Source organism: Idiotropiscis lumnitzeri, chromosome 9 (assembly GCF_059441095.1).
Source record: "Idiotropiscis lumnitzeri isolate Australia: NSW breed Sydney's pygmy pipehorse chromosome 9, RoL_Ilum_1.0, whole genome shotgun sequence".
Lineage (NCBI taxonomy): Eukaryota > Metazoa > Chordata > Actinopteri > Syngnathiformes > Syngnathidae > Idiotropiscis > Idiotropiscis lumnitzeri.
In genome coordinates this window covers 7,825,541-7,846,507 of record NC_142399.1, presented here as the reverse complement: position 1 = coordinate 7,846,507, position 20,967 = coordinate 7,825,541, and the positions used below count along the sequence as shown (strand labels likewise).

General features: G+C 39.7%; 2 protein-coding genes across 2 annotated transcripts; one reads left to right on the top strand and one right to left on the bottom strand.

The window, feature by feature from the left end:
• Positions 1 to 7: 7 nt before the first annotated feature.
• sfxn3 (sideroflexin 3) lies at positions 8 to 7,711 on the bottom strand. Its single transcript, XM_088304236.1, has 11 exons — positions 7,547 to 7,711; positions 6,454 to 6,627; positions 5,816 to 5,986; positions 5,365 to 5,463; positions 4,690 to 4,765; positions 4,522 to 4,607; positions 4,328 to 4,455; positions 3,985 to 4,034; positions 3,842 to 3,891; positions 3,708 to 3,755; positions 8 to 2,853 (listed from the first exon to the last, which is right to left on the bottom strand). The coding sequence occupies exons 2-11, from the start codon at positions 6,615 to 6,617 to the stop codon at positions 2,757 to 2,759; spliced, it is 969 nt and encodes a 322-aa protein (XP_088160362.1). The 5' UTR covers positions 6,618 to 6,627; positions 7,547 to 7,711; the 3' UTR covers positions 8 to 2,756.
• Positions 7,712 to 9,151: 1,440 nt separating this feature from the next.
• On the top strand, positions 9,152 to 20,844 carry pdzd7a (PDZ domain containing 7a). Its single transcript, XM_088305297.1, has 15 exons — positions 9,152 to 9,479; positions 9,573 to 9,710; positions 9,962 to 10,136; positions 10,725 to 10,901; positions 11,088 to 11,235; positions 12,614 to 12,674; positions 14,167 to 14,541; positions 16,415 to 16,543; positions 16,670 to 16,803; positions 16,958 to 17,049; positions 17,145 to 17,236; positions 17,900 to 17,956; positions 18,243 to 18,683; positions 19,254 to 19,354; positions 20,582 to 20,844. The coding sequence occupies exons 1-15, from the start codon at positions 9,302 to 9,304 to the stop codon at positions 20,750 to 20,752; spliced, it is 2,469 nt and encodes an 822-aa protein (XP_088161423.1). The 5' UTR covers positions 9,152 to 9,301; the 3' UTR covers positions 20,753 to 20,844.
• Positions 20,845 to 20,967: the final 123 nt, after the last annotated feature.

Here is a 20,967-nt window from a genome sequence, read left to right as displayed (position 1 = left end):
CAAAATGTGATTTTTGACGCATTTGGATGTCAGTCACATCTTTTATTGTAGTACTGAGTAAAATACACGTCAAGAAATGTATACATGCCGGCACAACACCCCAATAAAATAGGGAGCACACCCTACTAATGCTGACATCATTACGTGACTGAAAACATTCATGAAGTGGAACATGGATTGTCGTAACATTGGTGCCCATTCTGTTCGCATCTTAATTTGTGCCATTCCGAAGTGCTTCACTGTGATATGACTGGAAAGCATCAAAAATGCATACAATGAAATGTTTTGTAGCTCTTTAAAATGGACTTGTTTTTTTTTATGCATAGCGACATGGTGCAAAACCACTTAAAATAAAGCTTGCAGGAAAAATATTTCTCTTTACCTTGTAAACCATTGTGTTCTTCTTTGTGCTGACTAAAACCTGCTATGTGTTACTCACTAGGGAGACAAATAAAATGAACATTTCATAACAGCACACGTACTTGGCAAGCAAGGACAATCTTTAGTATTTCACTTTGCAGCATGGTTGTTACTTGTTGTTCTAAACGGCAACATGATTCTTTGACTTTTGTGCAGTCTTGACCCAAGCAACAAATGCTCGCCTATGTTGAAATGAAAGTTATGATTGCTGTAGGTGAGGTATTGTGAGATTAATTATTACATACAAATATAGATTATAGGATGCTGGAATGAAACCATTCAGGAATACAACAGTAGTTATAAATCACATGGTGGGAAATTGGACTCCTATCGGTGTGAAATGTACGAATGCACAAAACGGAAAGATAATTCTATAAATAGCAATCTGTAACCCTGAATAAAGACAAGATGCTCGTCAGCTGGTGCGTTCAGGGACACAGGCACATCTAAATTGGAAAAAAAATCCCTCTAGCATATACATTTCTATTTCCAGTACATCCAACCACAAGGACAGAACTGTATTTCCACAAACATCTAATAAGTGCAGAAAGGGGGAGAGTTTTGGACTAAAAAGACAATACAACGGGTATTTGACAAATTGTTACGTTAAAGTGCCGGATCATTAATATTGCGTGACAACAATTGTTTTGAGATTGTTGAAAGCTTTGGTAAGGCTTCAGTGCTGCATTTTGGGTTAGCAACACAGCTAGTAATGTTCGTTTGAATGACAGCATTTATGAATTTGAAAAAACAATTTTTTTGTATTGTTCATCGTGAGTAAAATTGATGTCTGATTTTAGTAGAGGTACGGCCACTATTTGAGGAAATACAGTAAAGTGTGTGTGTATAACTACATCCATAAGCGATAATATAAACCCAGTTAAAGCCAACGCCGTAAAAACACCACAAACACAAAAACCAACAAAACATTCATAACTGGTTTACATGGACAGCAGTAATATCAACTGTGCTTCCATTTTAACATTTACATTAATATAGATAATTCAATTTTTTTTCTCTTAACGTGTTCCCCACCTACATGCACCATATCGTGTTCAACACAAAAAACTTGTTTCTCCCTTCAAGTATGTTTAGAACTTCAAAAATAAAACCACAAAGAGGAAACTCATTTGAAATGCGGCCGTGTGTGCTCGGCTTACAATGACAACTTTCGGGCCACGTGCCACCCGCTGACTCACTTATAATGGAAAGCGTGACGATTTTGTGATTTTTTTAATGCGTATTATCTCCGCTGTGCAAGAGGAATTGAGCAGTTTTGACTACATATGCTCAGTAGCTTGTTATCTGCAATACATAAGGGCTTAAGTACACTTAAAGCAGGGCTGAGGAACCTTTTTACAGTTTGTATGGAGTCCTTCGAGGGCCATACTAATGTATGTGAATCCGAAATATGGTAGAAGTGTTGCCTTATTTTAGTATAATTTGGGGAACAAAAAAAAAAAGGGAAACTTAATTTCGGAGTCATTTTGATATTGACATTTTGTATGCTATAAAAAATGACAAAGTAAAACCATAAATGTATACTCATTGAACTGATATTTGTGGGGTTCTGTTGACAGATATCTGCCTCGCGATGCTTTATAATTGCCCCAAGACAGCAAATCAGTATTTTTTTTCTTATTTATCCAAATAAATTACAGATTCTCATTTGCAATGCCAACCTGATTAATCTCAAAACGTTACTTATACAATGTCGTGGTGCCCAGGAAAACGTTTTCCAAAGTTTTGATTGTTACGAGATGCCACTAGGTGGCGTCACAGCAGTACTTTTTGAGCACAAGTAAATAAGGGAGTGTGCCTGAAAATAATGGAGGACAAGTCAAATGTCAAACTGCAGGTTTACAGTAATTTGTGATAGTTATTTTTTTTTGTTGGATGCTATGGTTAAAATGACAAAATCTGGACTCATTTCACTCTTTGAATCATACTACTGAAATAAGGTGTTCCACTATTTTGATTTATTGTGAGCATTTCTTGTTTTAGAATTGCATGGCAGGCCGGCTCAAGTGCTCTCTCGTGATGGTCGTAGTTTACCCACCCCTAATTTAACGGAAAGGACAAAAACTACCGGGGTTGAAATAAGTCAATAATAGTTACGGTCGAGTAGTGCAATAGGGCAGTGATGTTACATTCAAGTTCATGGCTGAACACACACACATCAGTAACAGATTTTTTTTTTTACACACACCAAAAACTTTCCTCCGTGTGCTTGACTTGGGAGCAGTTCCAAAAACAACACCAGGGAAAAAAATATGTAAATAAATTGCTTGTGTAGCCAATTGTGTGTGTGTGTGTGTGTTGTGCATGTGAAGGTCCTACAGGCCCTTGTTGAAGTAGACCACGGTGGTGGCCGGGTTGCTCTGTCGTATTCTGTCCTGAAGCTCCGCCTCCAGCCCGCTCACTTTCATAGAGCTGCAACCATGACACGGCATGCCATTAGACGACTGAGAGGGCGTGGAACAAACCGCATTGTTTATTTAACTTGTGTGTTTTGTGTGGTAATATTTTTATTGCAGGTGTGTGCTATTACGTGTATTTCCAATCCAGGTTTTAGTCAATTAGGGATTTGAAAAAGAACACAGCTAACCAAAAAGGCACATTGGTGAAACTTAAACTTTCGCTTATGCTAAAAAAATTCAAGGCCCCAACAATTTTTTTTAAAGATTAAATTGGTAAGAAAAATGCAATTAAAAAAAACAAACAAACAAAAAAACAAACAATCAAGGGCACGCAACAAAAAATTAAGAACGCTCTAATTTCAAACAACTAAGTAACTTGGCATGAACCCGATTGATACGTGAAGCATTCGTCATCCACAGTTATCAAACTTGGACTACTCCAATGTGATCTGCTCGGGAAATGCGGGACATTCAGTAAAATACTTAGCCTTGATTGGGCGATGAAGGAACTTGTGCACCCCTACCGTGCCTCGTACCTAATGTTTATTTTGACCAATTCTGGCAACGTATGAAAATGTCACCACCACCATCTGAGTCCTGTTCCCTTGAAGATTAGCGCAGATGGCATCATGGCGTTGTGAGTGATGGTTGTCCTTTTTGCAATGTAAATATGCGGGTAACCGCATGGATTTAGTGCACATTATTTTTGAGTAAGTGCACATTTATTTATTTTATGCATGGATGTTTTGTGTGTTGTTGTTTTTGGGTTTTTTTCTTGACGTGTGTTTGTTAGTGCATGTGTGCACGTGTTTTTGTGCATTGTTTTCTTTTTTTGGGGGGGGGGTCCGTGTTTTTTGAGTGTGTTACCTTTTTTGTGGGAACAGGGCGCAGCACAGAGGGGTGGCAAACACCAGACTATGAATCAAAGATAGGGCGGGGTTATTTTGAAAGCATTCAAGTTGAAAACCTTTGCGCTACCTTAAATTCTACCGTTGACTTACCACAAACCCACAAGCCCCACCTGGATTGGAGCATTGAGAATAGGAAAGCGCTGCAGGGAGGCGACAAGATTAGGTTGGAATGTGGAAGGACTCCTTTGAGCCCAATGCCAGCTCGGGCCCTACATGACCAAAGAGAATGTTACCTTCAGGAAGGCTCGCTTCTCCAGTGCGTTCATTATGACGGGAGGAATTGCTGCAAGGGCGGGGAGAAGGAAAAAAAAATGTAAATGCCTCAACTCACCTTAAACAAATAACTGCTGCTGGCTCACTTTAACTGTCACGTAAAATAGCCACACTTTTCCCAAGAGGTATGGTAGGGTTCACTCTACCATGTTTTGGTCAAATTGAAACTTTATACAAATCTGCACGGTCTTATGGCTGAGCATCAAGTGATATTTAATAGGCACACAAGGTATCTATCAGTTTAATGAAGTCAAATTGAAGACTTTTATGATATTTTAACGCCGCTAAAACGACAGCCATTACCCATAGCTGGCACTGCCATGCCGATCCTGGACACCACCACCTGCATGATGGCCTGCTGGGCCGCGTTGGCAGAGTCCCCTAACCTGTTGCCGTTCTCGTCAGTCACGGGAATGCCGTACTTCAACTCCCTGAGGGGGGGTGACACAGACACATGAAAGAGTAGAAGTCGGGTCGAGCCGCGGTGAAGGTCTCACCTCTGTCTCATGAAGGGAATGTTGATACAGTTGGCAGCGGCAACGGCAGCGAAGGGCACGAAGCGGCTGACGATGGGTGGGAGACGCTACGGGAGGCACAAAGACAATTAAAAGCAGCAGAAAAATCAGTGTTGCGTTAAACAAATAGTCGCTTTGATGGGAAGTTACCGTGGCCAGAGACTTGAGGCCCAGGGCGGTGACAACAGCACCCGTAGTGGCACTCACGTAGGCCGCACCGAGCTGACTGGAAGTACACGAACGTTATTTTTTATTTATTGATTTTAAATCATTTAAAAAAAAAAAAAAAATTCAAAAATATTTTTTAAATTTATTTTTTGGTATTAAGTGAGCCACAAGAAGCAATTTTAGGAGAAGACTGCTAAGTCATTCAAATTGTTTATAAAATAATTGATCACTTTAAAATTGTATTGTTTGTTAATAGTGTAATCATAAAATCCATGATCATATGTAATCATGTTATTTACAATTTAATCAATTTTAACAGGTTATTTAACTCATTTAATGCCATTGACGGCTAAAGACGTCAAAGATCCTTTTTTTTTTTTTTTACTTGGCTGGTAGTGAATGAGTAATTACCATTTCTATAAATGTATATATGTAACAGATTATTTTACAAAATTAATTTCATTGTTTACAATAATCAGAATTATTGCATGAGAAACAATTTAAAAAATGAAAAAAATGTTAGGTTAGGGAGCTGACATGTATGCAATATATTAAATATTAATATTTTCCAAATATAATATTACAAATCTTATTATTAGGCCTCTTGCCATACTCTATCCAACCCTAATCAAGGGCTAAGTGAGAGGTGGTCCATACTTGACAGTGATGGGAGCGTCTCCACTGCGGTTGGTGTAGTTGACCACGGCGTTGAACGACTGGTTAACCCACTGCCAGAACACCACGGCCGGTGTGGTCCTGTAAACATGCCACAAACGGTTTTACAATGCGCTCCATTGTCTCAAAGCCATCATGTGAGCATGAGTGCTCATTCCCTTTTGAATTTTGTAACTAAAATGAAGCACTTGACACACTAAAACTAGGTCAACATTATCCACATGACTACTGACGTGTTGCCTCCACCCAAATTCAGACATGATTTTTTTTCTTTTGGAGTGTCTAAGAGGATTTTCACTCTCAACTGGGATTAAATCCCCAGTTCGGTCCGTTGTGATGCACTCTGGACGCATTTATCGAAATGAAATTTATAGTCATTCAGCATCAACACACACAGAGTAGAGAGAGTGACCCGTGATCACTAAGGCGGTACCTGTAGAAGGTGAGCATGCAGCCAGTGATGGACATGTTCATGGGCACCTGAGCGGACATACGGCCGATCACGAACATCTTCTCGCCCGTGTCGGGGTGGAAGGCCGAGTCGTACACGTACTTGGCCCGCCACAGCTGGTCCTCCGTCAGGCCGGGCGCCACCACCCCGGCCCTGGAAAGAATCATCAACTTTAATTTTATTTTTTGGGGTGTTTTTCTTCTATTTTCAAGTCATTATTGGTAATATAGCTGTTTTTGAACATTTAATTTTTAATTTAAAAAAAACAAACAAAAAATGCTACAATTACTCTCCAGATGTCAACCACCCGAGTGAACAGAATCTTGTGAGACTTCAGCTCTGTGAGTACTTACAGAATTGTGCGAGTGAATTTAGCTTTTTCTTCAAGCGAAATGCAACTTGGTGCAACACAAGATTGTTTGGTCTGACCGCTCAATGCAACAAGAGCAATACAAATTAAGTTGATAACATTTACAAGATGGTCATCGGTAGAATTTTAGAACGTCACTAGTTGTGCTGGAAGCACGCCGTTGTGAACTCGTGCACCTTAGGGCTGTAAGAATGTAATTGCTTCTTCCTTAATCTGTTATCCTGGTTCCGAAGCAAGCCGAGACTTCTACCTGTAGTTCTCCACGATCACCCGGGCCTCCTCCAGCGTACCAGAGGACAGTAGGACGTTCCTGGGGTCTGTGACCATGAAAAAGTGCTTGGCACGCCCCATGAATGTCCCTTGGTCCCATCGAGGCTCTTTGATGTTGATGTTGAGGGGCAGATCTCCAGACATCTTGGGTCCCCTTGCATTAATAAAAAAATAGACTCTATTAGTTTATTTCTGGTATTAGGAATAGAGTAGAACCTCCAAAGTCACACACAGCCCCTTCAGTGATGCTGGTTGACTTGCCACTCATTCTGATTTCACATTTTTAATATATGGAATCTGTTCCAGTCACTGTTAAAGTGGAGTGAGGCACTCCATTTAGACAACTGTCGTCATTTGCCAGACTTTTTGTGGCATATTTAGGTTATTTACAACACAGTAATAACCCTTTTAAGTGGGCACGTTTCTAGGGGTTCAACTCTTATTGTTTGAATACAAATAGTTATGTCTCGGGTGTGCCTGCCTTCCCACCAAGGGTGAAAATAATGAACTGAATCTAAACAGTGGGGGAAAACCCCGTAATATTTCTGCATTATTAATGGACAACCAGTATGTGCGGTTGCTGACATGTTGCATTCAAGGGGACCACCATTTTCCAATGATTGCTTGTGTTGTGTCAATAACAAATGAACTATAAATTCCATTTATTACGGTTACGTTACACTTAAAAAAAATGTGTGGCGAGACCGGGCGCGTCACTGTGAGCTGTCAATCAAGATGAGGCGACCCAGTGCAGCACACCAGCGCGCATTCACGCGTTTTCAGTTAAAAAGGTTATGTTTTCGGATGTTCCGATTCAGGAATCTACTAAACCGACACCACACGGAACGAAACCCTGCGGTGGCAAAATAACCGAAACGCTTCTTTGCCAAATTCCACCATGTCAGCACCCTCATGGTTAACGAGTCATTTTGGATGTTAGCCGGCTAAGCTAGCATGTAGCTAGCTTTCCAGGGAAAGTAACGCTGTGAGGTTTCAACCACGCAGTCGTCGTTTTATGACATGAATCGAGAATATACAAAGAGCCAAGTGTGTACATTAAATCCAAACATTACCTGATCTGATTGAATTTGAAGACGATTGACCTCTCAATATCACTGCACCCGGCTGGGAGATATGTGCGAAGTTCAAGTAGTCTTCATAGTGTAGGAAATTTGCTGTTTACTCAAAGTTGACGGTTCGTCAACCGTGAAGACACGCGCAAAAGGAGACCAGTGGCAGACTCAAGCTGTTTATCTGTTCATTTGTTCATTTTAAATCCAACCTCAATTTCTTCCGAAGTGAAATTAAACATCAGAGGAGTAGATTTTGTACATTTCCGATGCAGTTAAATGCAGCATTGTCGAAGACGTATTCAGGGCGTGGTTTATTGACAGGAGGCCTATCAGCGGGGACACAAGGGTGAACAATTCGACATTTGATTGGTCAGACAAACGCCCCCTCTTCTCTAGTTTGAGTTTTTGCGTTTTTTTTCCGATGACGCGGAAAGAAAACGCTGCTATCGACCTTTTGTTATTTAGCTGTATTATAACAATTTGCATTGTAATTTATGAACACTTTTAATCATCTTTTTTTCTAATCGAGATCCCCGACTTTACAAATTGTGGTCAATCTTACCGTACCAATGGACCATACGTCTTTTAGCCACTAGACAGTGCTGTTTCACACGTTTTGTCACGACGCAGTCCTCCGCCGTAAAGGCAGCGGTCCTCAAACTGTTAACAACACGTACCTCCTCAAGGAAATACTTTCATCTCCAAGTAACAGTAAAATACAGCGGTGGCTCATCAAAAACGAGGCAGAGGTTACATGATTTTTTTTGGAAAAACGTGAATACTTATTACAAAGTCTTGGACATAAGTGAAATTGAACTTCAAGACAACAATGTTTTCAAAAGTTCTTCAAGATTAAATGCGCATGACTTGAATTCAAAAGTTAAATAAAACTGAACCGTGCTTTGGCGGTCATTCTCACACATTCCACACTTTGACAATAACTGTATAATGGTATTATTATTGTTACGTATTTTCTGTACATCTTGTGTTTGCAAATCTTTTGACTTGTACAAATATTGTATTATTTACAATGTGTTTAAGAAGTGTGTTGTAATACATTTAAATGTGTTTGAAGCATATAAGGATGTCTTCAACAAAATGTCTTTTTTCCTGTAGTCTTAATACATCATATAGTTCCACCGAGAAATCACAGGTTAAGCTCGATATCACTGTGACGTTTCATTGCAAAAGTTGAAGGTATATTACTAATCTGAATAACCTCATTCTTTCCTTCATCAGTGTGGGACCAGTGGGCGCACAGCTTCCCGGGGTGATGGTTGGGATGGGAGGTTATGTAACAAGCTTACTTGACATCTGGAGAACATATGAGTCAATACTCTTGCAGCACACCACACACGGCATGGCAGGTATGTCATATTTACACTTGAAACTCATGAAGAGGCATGAAGTACCTGAAGTATAGTAATGATCTATTTGTATTTCATTACATCCTACCACTGGCCTGTAGTTATTGGATAAAACGAGACAATTATGGTGGTGTTAAGATGGAATTTTACCACCAAAAAGTCCCCAGGACACAGGATCTTGCTACATCAGACACCGTTGTTAATTAAACATGGCCTGAGGGGGAAGCACCATGCATTTCTGATTGGACTCCACTAGGAGAAAGAGAGCGGCACCACAGACCAAAAGGCAGCGGCACAGTCCAAAAAAGTGTACTTTCTCCTTTAAATCACTTTCTATTATCTTTTGAAAAGTCTGGATGACTGAAGCAAGGCTTGTAGCACTCAAGCCATGGCTCACTCCCGGAGGGAGATGACAAACGGGGGCGGGCACCCCCACCTCCACAATGGGGGGCAGAACAGGGGGTCCCACAGCTATATGCTGAAGAGGCAACAACAACAACAAGGGCACAGACGGAGGTCCTCCTCGCCCATGGGCCGAGTCATCCTCATCAACGCTCCTGTAAAGGGTGAGTAAGACAATTCAACTACTTGTGAGACGCAGTCATGCCCTAGTTGACATCTGCGCATTTACGAGTACCATATGACGGTGGTGTTTTCAGGAGGAGATGACAGTGAAGACATTCACACAGTGACAGTGGACAAGACTGTGGATGGGCGTCTGGGTTTCAGCATTAGAGGCGGGTCTGAACATGGTCTGGGGGTTTTTGTTAGTAAGGTGGATGACCACAGCTCGGCAGGTTAGCAGTAAATGCTCTGAAAATACTGTTTAGATTGTACACCACGTCAATAATTACATGTGCCTGACGGGATTGTTACAATACACACTGTCCCAACCTAATTACCATCCTACCAATCGATCAAACTATTGACCTACTTCACTGCCTACCTACTACTTAACAACCTTACTGCCTGCCTACTTACTAACCTACTTTGCTTTTTTTCTTCCTTTACTGTCAATACCTACCTACTTACCTGCTCCCCAACCCAGCTCAGGCCGGCTTGGCCGTGGGAGACAAGCTTGTGGAGGTGAACGGTGTGAGTCTGGAGACCATCACCATGAGCAGTGCCGTCAAGGTCCTGACAGGAAACAGCCGTCTGAGGATGGTGGTGCGGCGCGTGGGCAAAATCCCCGGCATACGCTACTCCAAGGAGAAGACCACATGGTGACTGTTGCCATCTTAACCTCTACTATGTCCTCCATCTTGGTGTTGTATTGCAGTAGTGGATGGATTACTACTTTCACCTTTTGGCCATTTGATGATCTGATAGTGACGGGCTGGAGCTCAGCAGCCAAAAGTTATTTGTTTTGTGCAGCACAGTAATAAGCTGGTTCGGGTTTTGTGTCACAATATGCAGTTGAAATGGAAATGCGCTATCTAAATAAAGTTGTATTATATTGTTGATGGGACTTTAATATGTTTTCATTGTGTTTGTGAGTGGAGTTACATTACACTCCAATACAAAAACGGAAAGAAGCTGCAGGAAAGGCCCGGAAAACCAGAAACTCTTCCCAAAAATATATTTTTTAAAACACAACACAAGTTTAAAAAAATGCGCAAATTTGCGAATCTGCGGGTGCTAAAGTGAGTATCATGGGGTTGACTGTATGATTGTCCATGTAGTTCTACATATCGTAACAAAGAATAGTGACACCGCAGCACCCTCTGGTGGATGAGTGGGAGCACTGCTCCACTTTGCCCCAATGCAAAATGTCTCCTGGTTTTTGACCTAAATTTGTTCTTTTGTGTTAGGGTCGACCTGATTCACAGAAGGATGGTGGTAGAGGAGGGCGGACACACGCCGTCGGAGGCCAGCTCGGACAGCGCCCTCCGCAGGATCGTGCATCTCTTCACCACGTCGGACGACTATTGCCTGGGCTTCAACATCCGAGGAGGACGAGAGTTTGGACTTGGAATTTACGTCTCAAAGTAATCATAATCTTCAATTAGAACCAGGCAGCTTCTTGAAATCACCGTTTATGATTCTTCTTCTTACAAATGAATGGCCTTTTTGGGGGGCTTCAACATGCCTAAAACTCACCAATTTTGGCAAGCAAGTTCTTCTTGGTGAACATTTTTATTTTGGGGCTTTACACGTGCATGTTCATTGGTCAGGTTGGACCCGGGCGGGCTGGCTGAACAGCACGGCATCAAAATGGGGGATCAAATCCTGGCGGCCAATGGGGTCAGCTTTGATGACATCACACATAGCAACGCAGTGGAAGTGCTGAAGAGTCACACACACGTCATGTTAACTATCTGGGTGAGAACTTTTTGGACATATGCTACTGAATAGCTACTGGCCTTTTAACTCAAACGCTTTATACTGGTATGATTGTCAATCTGTGAATTTGTCCAGAATCAGTGAGAGTTGTAAATGTAATTATTTGTATGTTTAATATAAAAAATATTTTAAATATTTTCATATTAATATTCATAAATATTTCACATATTTGCGATATTTCAAAGATTTACTTCCGGAATCTATTTTCACTTTAATTAACTGTGCCATTTCGAAATGTAAACATTGTAATATTTTTAAATATTCTCCCAAATTACAGAAATTGCAGAAAACCGAGCATTTCTCCTGAGTGTACCAATGTGACTACTGACGGTACAACTGACCCTATGTCAGTGTGACAGTGTCTCTTTGCCCATGTGATGAATGGCTGTCTTTGTTTGGACACATATACCAAAATGTGTCACAAAGTGTGCTCAAGAGCTGGCGTTCTCATTTTGTGCCACTCACATCTCAGGTTGCACATTGTGAAGTGCGTCCGTTTCATTATTGATAAGCGGTGTGGGATCAGGTTCGAATTGGCCTATGATGTGCTGCTTCCTGCTTGTGTTGCAGCCAATTATAGACCCTGTTCATCCCACATTCGGTATCTGACATTTTTGTAAATATTTGATTCCATCTTTTCATGGTGACAGGTTGCTACGATGTACGGTTGTCAGTGTACAGCTTTGTATGTCCACTTTACATTGACGGTGCCCTCAAAACAACTCAGCATAGTCATTGTCTCAACTGCTGCCAACAAAAGTGACTACACCCCTAAGTGAGAATGTCTTAATCAGGCCCAAATTGTATGGATGTCACTTCAAACTATGTGTTGCGTCTCACTTTGAAAAGAAAAACTGAAATGATTCTACAAAAATGCGCACACCTTCTTATAATTGGGGGATATGGCTGTGTTCAAAACTCATGGGAGTCTGCACACTCCTGCTATCATATAAAGTGACTTTGATGAACCACAAATAAAGTTCTAGAACGCTTCTCCCATTAAAAAACGAAATCCGCAACCCTGAAGGTTTATCAGTGTCTGCTATTTGTCACAGTTCACAATTTCCAGCAACTTGACCAAGGCCACAGCCACAATCACAGTTAGAAAAGGGTGTGCGCACTTTTGCAACCACATTATTTCAGTTGTTTATTTTTCTTTCTCCTTTTGAAAAGATTTTTTCTTAACCGCTACATATAAGTTATAGCTCACATCAATGGTGAAAAAAAAGATTTGAAATTATTCATCTTAATTTCATTTTTTTAATATCACAAAGTCTTGCAATTTAAACACAGGCTTGTATTTTTTCATCAATTTTTTTAAAACTGTAAACACAATATATTTTTTGTATTGTTACAGGAAGCTGGAAGATATCCTGCATACAAGGAGATGGTGGCAGAGTATGGTTGGCTGGACAAATGTATGTTGAAGTTTTACACAATAACGCCAAATAATATACCACAGTCAAATACGCAGATAATAACTCTTTGAAAAAAAAAAAAAAACAGGGAATGATTTCAGTGTACTCACGCGGAGTTATCTGGAAACAAAAATGGCAAGCTGACATCTGTGTCTCGGAGTTGATTGTGAAAATTCAAGGAGTCAGCTACTACAAAAATAAATAAATAAATACATAAATAAATAAATACATGACGATCATTCTTCGTTCGTCCTGTCTGAGAGGCTTAGAGGATTAATGGGACAAGAGGTCAGACTGTTCCTGATCCCCACAAAGTGCACCGAGTGAGGACATTGTGAAAATGAAACTTTGCTGCCTTGGTATTGTGCAAACTTAAAAACCAAAAAAAAGGACAAATATTTCAAAATTTGAACTCTCTAAAAAGTCACTGCTGATGTAGTTGTACACTCGCCTGATTTGTGTGCGGGCAGCGTTGGATCGGTGCTCAGTGACGTCCGCGACCCTATACAGGATTAAGTGGTGTGGGATGATGACATGATCTACTAAAAAAAAAAAAAGTTAAGACATGTTTGAAATCAGCGTCAAAAATATGTTTCGGAAAACATCAAGCCATCTCTGATTGCTGTTGACCAATTTTAAACTGGTGTCAAAACTTCAAACAACACACACAACACATACTCAACCAGAGAATGTCCTCAACTCCTCTTTCGTTATATAACACGTTCACAACAGCTGCAGCTGTAGCAAAGCGCTTTACAGAACACATGACATCAAAATTGAGCAATAATACAACAAACCAACAAAATGTTTTTTGCCATTCCATCATTCATACAATTTGTTGTTTGGACGCGATCATTATTAATAAGAGGAGAGAGTCAGTCTCTGTTCACAAGTGGATCAGAAAAATAAAATGCAGGTAGGATTTACTTTTAGAGAAGTAATAAATATTTTAGGAAAAAAAATGAATTTCAAATAAAAGGTTTTTTTAATTTTCCGCGCAAAAAAAATACTTTTTAACGACAAAATAAGCAAAAAATGCCTTTTATTTAAAAAAAATGCATTTTCTTTAAATTTAAAAAAATTATTGTACTTCGTAAAAATACACTAATAACATAATAAAATATAATGAAAATAATCACATGAGTTTCCCCTCCATTTAATGGACATTGTGCTGCTCTTTCTGTTGTTTGTGGATTGGCCACCTGGGGGCAGCATAATGCAGGCGTACATGGAGACGTTCATGCCTCCATAAGATGCAGCAATATTTATTTTTTGCAGAGGATAAAGAATATATGCCTGTGCACTTTGTTATATTATTTGTGTTTGAATATCAAATAGAACACTACGATGCAGATGTTATTTATTAGCCTGTTTATACCGTTTTTCATTTTTTCTTAGCATTAAGCAGACTTGTTCACTATCCGACATGAGAACAGAAGTTGTAAATGTTGGTCAGCGTAGTCTAATGGCCTCTCATGTTGCATGTTAACAGTTTCCAACGGGTCAACGTTGGGCTCCTCCCAAAGCTCCGGCTCGCACTCATCCGTGTCGTCGTTGTCGTCCAGCACCCCCGTGAGCTCCCTCAGCGGTCTATCCCAGTTCCCCTTCCCTCCAGCTGTCTTCGGTTCCGACATGGTGGACGTGGCCATCTCCACGGAGGACCGGCCCACCGCCGCGGACATGGCTATACAGACGGAGCGGACGGTCGGCGCCGTGGTGCTCCTGAAGGACACGGTCATACGTGGCGAAGGAGAGGTTGGCGGGGCCGGGGGAGGACGGCATCAAGGTCCCAAGACCAAGGTCCTCATGGCACTCAGTCGGCCTCGCAAGGCCATCAGACGCTCCCAGAGTCACGTCACCGTGTCAGGTGATGTACAGTAGATTTCATAATGCTTGATTAAAACTTAAAAATACCGATCCTATAAAAAAGAAAAACTGTACTACTACGACTACTTTTAGTGAAATTATTTAAATGGTACTTCCTGATAAATACATATTGTAAAATGATTTTTAAATGTTTTTTTGTCTAGGTAAATATTTTAGAAATATAAAAAGTATTTAAAAAATACATACATTCCATAAAATGACATTGTAATGAAAACCAAACACATTTAAGTTATTATGCACGATATTTATTATACTATGGAAATAGTATGCATATTTTAATATTTTAGAAATATTTCAGAATCCTTCAAAGTTTTCTGCATATTTTGAAAGTATTTTGTATATTTAAGACATCTAAAACAGTACAAAGGTAAAGGTATTCTTAGAAATGACATTAAAAAAAAAACACAAATATTTTTTACTGTAAATGTCATACATTTAAAAACTAGTTTAAGGAATTCAATTACTAATAACTTAATTAACGAATAAATGTTTTGTTAGTGTGAGGTGGAAGTTTAGCATTTTAGAAATAAAGTGTAATGTATTTATTTTAAATTATTAGTTATTTAAACATATCTAAATAATGAAACACATTGTTAAAAATACACACAAATATATATATATATATTTAAATAGCCACAAATATTTCAAATTGTTATAATAATTCAATTTCTGTCAATTTTCATCAGATTAATGGAAAATTAAGATGCCGATGGAAAAATAATGATTTTTAAATGAATTGTTTTTATCGCAAAATGCGTTTCAAAATTAATTGCATGCCTACATTTCCAAAGGGTTAATATTTAATGAACTATATAACACAATAAAACTTAATGTATTCCATTTCTGATGCTCATCTGTTTGAAGAGATTATAAATGTGCTCCAAGTCCAAAACAATTATTCCCTGCATGTGTGGCACTCTGTCAAGTAGTCATCCCAATCTGATTTGTTTTTATAGCGCATGACTGTGTGGGTCGGTGTTCATTGCGGTTGATGTCACTGTGATGCATTTTCAGGTAACTGCATGTTATGTCGGTGGTCGGTGGGTGGCACTTGGATGAGCTTTGCCCTATTCTTATATGTGCAACACATGCAGGTGTGCACTCAAAGATGGACGCCTTCAACCTCATTTGCAAAAACAAAGAATGATCTTGAAGTTGTCGATCCGAGCTTGTTGACTTGTTTGTCTTTCCTCCTCATTCGTCAGAGCAGAGCGTGAGCCACTTGGTTGATTGGACTTGTTAAGTTGTGCTCTCCATATGGATGGGCTGTTCGCGCAAGGAGAGCTGCAATTTATCAGTGTTAGAACATTACTTACACACACACACGGACACACACACGGAGGCAGATTCATTGTGCGCTATAGAAGAATTGACATCATGCGCATTGAGCCACTTTCAAAGGAACGTGTTCACTGCTCCAGTCTATAATATAAAAAAAAAAGAATGCACAAGTTTTTTTTTAATGTGTTCTAAATATTTAGAAATGTAAAAAAAAAAGGTACTTTAAAAAAAATTAAAATATCTTGTTAAATTGAGAATGGATTACTGACAAAGAAAATACATTTAAAAATCATTAAAAAAATTAATTATATTAAACATATTGTAGATATTAAAAATGTATATTACATTTTATGAAAAAATATATTTTATACATGACCAAAACTACTTTTTCCAATAATTGTAAAAATATTAAAAATATATTTTAATACTTCACATGAAGGAAAAATAATTAAAACATTAAAATAAAAGTACTTTAAAAATGTAAACGCAGATTAATTTGTTTTGTTAGTTTAACTTGCAACAAAAGTGGAAAAAAAAGATTCCTGTTGTTGTACTGATTGTTCTTCCATTAGAGGAGCAGAAGAAGAAAGTAGAAAAGGAGACTCGCACCCCAGAAGGCAAGCAAGTCAAGCTGCAGCGCTCCAAAACTTTTCTCAACCTGTTTTTCAAGAAAGATCGCAAAGAGAGGAGCCCACCCAGAGGTCAGATCACGGAACACAGCCTAGTCCCTTGGTTGGAAATTCATAAATAGAATTCAAATACAAATGTTTTGATGTTGAAAATAATAATCTTGCTCCAAGTGGACATTCCACTTTTGCGTTGGTTAGACACGCGGCACGACGGGATGAAGTCCCACATGGGCCTGAAAGAAGAGCAGTCGTCCCTGCGGCACGTGGAGGACATGTGCAACAAGCTGCTCGGCCGGGACGAGGTGGCTGCTGTCATGAGACGCTGTCAGCGGGTCAGTCAAATAACAGCATTTGGGAGTTTCGTTTGAAATGATTTCAAGTACAAAATCGATTTAAAAAAATCGTCGACGACACTAAAAATGTAAAAAAAATTGAAATAAATGAAAAAAAAATAAATCTGTAAATGTAAAATATATTCCCTGACAGTTTTTGTCTGAGAAGAATCTGGAGGATTTGGTGCGCCCCCTCTTGGCCATCTTGGACCGACCAGAGAAGATTCTGCTTCTCCGAGAAATAAGGTGAACATGTTACTAGGAAGCACGTATATGACGTACTCGGGTACGTCGTCATACTTCAAATGTTAAATAGTTTGCATGAATTGTGTATGAGACAGAATGCTGATTCCTCCGAGTGACTTGGCCCGTTTTGACAGCATGGTGATGCCTTTTGAAGTGCGGGCCTACAATCTTCTCAAGAGTCCAACTGGTGAGAAATTGAATCGTTACGCTATCGGGCCCAACTGATTAATCATCCTTCTGATTTCACCTGCTCGGAAAGATTGAACGTTTTATTTTATTTTTAAAGAAATTACAAAATAAGACAAAGATGAGATTCAAACAAACACCCCCCGCCCCCCCCAAAAAAAGATAAGGAAGTTATTTTATTTATTATACATATTTTAATGAATCATCCAGTTAATCAGTTATCAGTATTTTTTTCTGCCAAATTATCAAAATTGGTCTAAAAAAACAACACGTTCATGATCAGCTTGTTTTTTTTTTTATTGCAAGAAAAATGGTATTCATTCATGTCATGCAAGCATTTAAAAGGCACATTTTGAGAACAAGTATACTCCAAACATTTAATTATTGCCTTGAGTTATTTCATCTTTTTGGATTTCCTGTTCAAACAATTTCCTACATTTAATTTTTTTTACATATAACTACAGTAAATAGAAATATGTATTCAATTTTAACTCTATATTTATACAAATACATTATCCTGCCATGTTCTTTTTGTTATTTTATTTATTGTATTATATCTTTACAACCATTGTTACTCTATAGTAACGCGTTTATATGACACGTTTCAAGTGTTCCTTATTTTTAAGACTTGGTAATGAATAGATTTTATGGGGTGTTTCTCCAGTTCTTCGCTGCCCTCGCCGTGGAACACCTCGACGCCATCTCGTCACCCCTGTCCCAGGTATGCGCCGGCAAACCATGTTTCCATGGTGACGCAGACACGACTCGTATTACCGTGGCCAGTCAAGGACATATTTTCAGCGTTTGGCTCAACAATATCGGCAAAAAATTATTCACATGCTTTTTTCGTTGATGCTTTGAGAGATCTTAATCAAAATAAAAAAAAAAATAAAATAAAATATATATATATATATATATTTTTTTTTATATATAATTGTTTTTTTTTTACACTACTCCTACAGTATGTAATTTAGCTTTTATTAAAAATGTATTTGTGTCATTTTCAGACTTTCATGGCGGCTTCCTTCTCCAGCCCGTGCAGAACGTGCCGCGGGCCGCTCACATGACTGACAGCTTGGAGGGACTGACTTTGTCGCCATCACAGGTGTTCACCCCCCTGCTGGATGTACCCGTGGACGCTTTCACCTTCTCCTCCTCTTCCTCCTCCTCGTCATCCTCCAACGGTCTTGGAGGAGGCGAGCGAGGAAGGTCTCCTGCGAGGAGGACGAGGCAAAGGAGGAGGGAGGTGAGTCCAGACTCCACTTTGAGGAGTGACCCGCGGGACTTTGCTGAAGTCAGCGTACGCGTTCCCTCGCCGCGACGGACCAGGACCCCCCTGAGGGATGTTTTTGAGAGAGCCCCCGCACTCTCGCTTAATGGACACTCAGAGACGACACAAGACTACCACGTCTGCACTTTGACCATCTCCAAAGCCAAACAGTCGCTGGGTGAGCACGCAACACGCCAAAGTCATCAAGACGTCGTCTTCAAGCCAATATATAGTGGATATGAAAAGTCTACACACCCCTATTTAAATGCAAGGTTGTTTAATATGCCAACAAAAAATGTCAGGAAAAGCAATCTGAACAGCTGAACTTTATTTGTGTTAATCAGTGGCACTGAAATTAGTGGCAGGTGTCTACTAACTGAGTTTGAAAGTGATTGGTTAATTCGAAACACAGCCACATCCCCAGTTCAACATCCAATGACCACAACAATTTTTGTCCACGTTAGCCAGAAAACTCAGCGCACTAGTCGAATGACTCCGTGTTCTGTGTGACCATTTCTCCACTACTAGTGCCACTTTTGGCTAACTAGTGTGCAATTAAACCTGACCAGTAACCGACTGTGCTGTGCAAGTATCACTGCTTGTAGAATTCTGGACCCTATTAGTAGCGCCAGAATGCCCGCTATTAGTTTAGCCTCACTAGTAAATAGTTAATTATAATCCTGTGACAAAATAGGACCACTAGTAGTCGTAGTACAAAAAGTATAAAGTTTTGTGTGCATTTGTGCAGGTATTAGTGTGTCTGGAGGGATGGAGTCAAAAATTCAGCCCGTCATCAAGATTGAGAACGTCTTCCCTGGAGGAGCCGCGTCAATGAATCCTGCTCTGAAGGTAGCAGTACTAGTATCATTCACACTTAGAGCAACTTCAATTGCACTACTACTTCTAATCGTATCATATCGCAAGACATTTCAGCATTTATTCAAGTACCGTTTTTAAAGCGCATCTCACAGTACTACTTGTGAATATCTAGCTATTAACTAGAATTGTATCATGTCACAAGTAGTACTAGTAGCACACGTCTTTCAACTTGAGCCATTTTTCCTCACTAGCAATATGTGGTTTTGCTATTAGTACACCTGAATCGTCTTACTAATGAGGACATAAAGTAGGCGGGTATATGCGTACTAAAACGGCCTGCCAGGCCACTACCTCTACCACAATTATTATTATTACCATGACAGCTATTATAGTACTACTACAACTACTATTATCCCCCTACTGGACGATAGCTTTCTCCCCAATCATGCTGAATGCACTAAATGAGCATCAAGAGGATGGGGGTCAGATTAGGTTGTCATCTATTTAATTCAAATAAAATACTTTTTTTTTAATGCACTTTTTAATCCCCTCTTTGCGTAAATGGATCCAAATCTTTTGATGCTGCCACTAGCGCCTGCGTCATTAAAAAAAAAAAAAAAAAAAGAGAATGAAATAAAATAAAATGCTTTAGTGGTCTTGATGTGTTTTCTTGACAAACGAAGGCAAAGGAAACCAGAGCAGTTTGGTGGACAATGGGCGTGTGTGTTTAACCTTCACCACACAGGTGCATCCTCATTCTTAAAAAAAGAACATTTAAAAAAAACTAAACAAAAACATGAGATCAGAGGAAATCGCTGTCATCATGGGAGTACTTAACACACTGGTCGCATCCTGCAGGGGTGTGTGTGTGTGTGTGTGTGTGTGTGTATATACCTTCTAGTGAAGTGAAGGCAGAGGCCCGGTTCTGTCTGACATAAATCATCTTACTGTACGAGTAGCAATATGAAAATGACGTCGATCCTTTTCTACTAGTTAAAAATTGAACAGAAAAAAACTTGTTTAAACCGCATCAGTGGTTCTGGTTTTTACATTAAGACAACCACCTCAAAAAAGGGCTTTGCTCAAGGCAGAGGGTTTAGATAGGAAAGTAAAAATCTCATTCTGAACTTTTCAATTAAAATGTATTGTTATCTGTACTTAAAAAATGTACTGTACTGTTTGAAAAAAAAAATTGATTATCAATGCAAAAGATCGTTAGCATGTGTCATCAAGTAGTGTACGTTGCGGTGTTCACAGGCCGGCTCCGAAGTCCTACGTGTGGACGACGAGAGTCTGCAGGGCGTCACTCACCAACATGCCGTCAACGCCATTCGCCGCGCGTTCAGCAACAAGGCCAAAGAGCCCATGGTGCTGGTGGTCAAGGTCCCGAACGAGACGCCCGCCAAGCACCCGGAGCGAACATGCTAATTTACAGCGATGGGCCTCGTTTACCAGCAAACGCTCATGGTCCAATGTTTTTCTTTTCTTTTTTTTTAAATATTAAATACCACAAAAAGTGACTTTGTCGTTCATGAAGTTAACATGCGGCGACAGGAGATAATCCCAGGCTGCTCCATGAGATTTATCGCCAGATTAAAACTGATGTATTATAGTTTGGAGATGATTGCAAAATGGCTGCTCAG

Excerpts from the sequence above, each read along its gene's own strand:
- pdzd7a (XM_088305297.1), top strand. The coding sequence starts at position 9,302 with ATGGCTCACTCCCGGAGGGAGATGACAAACGGGGGCGGGCACCCCCAC. Across the intron at positions 11,236-12,613 it reads ACGTCATGTTAACTATCTGG|GAAGCTGGAAGATATCCTGC; the intron begins GTGAGAACTTTT and ends GTATTGTTACAG. Across the intron at positions 14,542-16,414 it reads GAGTCACGTCACCGTGTCAG|AGGAGCAGAAGAAGAAAGTA; the intron begins GTGATGTACAGT and ends TTCTTCCATTAG.
- sfxn3 (XM_088304236.1), bottom strand. The coding sequence starts at position 6,617 with ATGTCTGGAGATCTGCCCCTCAACATCAACATCAAAGAGCCTCGATGG. Across the intron at positions 4,456-4,521 it reads ATTCCCTTCATGAGACAGAG|GGAGTTGAAGTACGGCATTC; the intron begins GTGAGACCTTCA and ends ACCCCCCCTCAG. Across the intron at positions 3,756-3,841 it reads GTGGGGCTTGTGGGTTTGTG|TCTGGTGTTTGCCACCCCTC; the intron begins GTAAGTCAACGG and ends TTTGATTCATAG.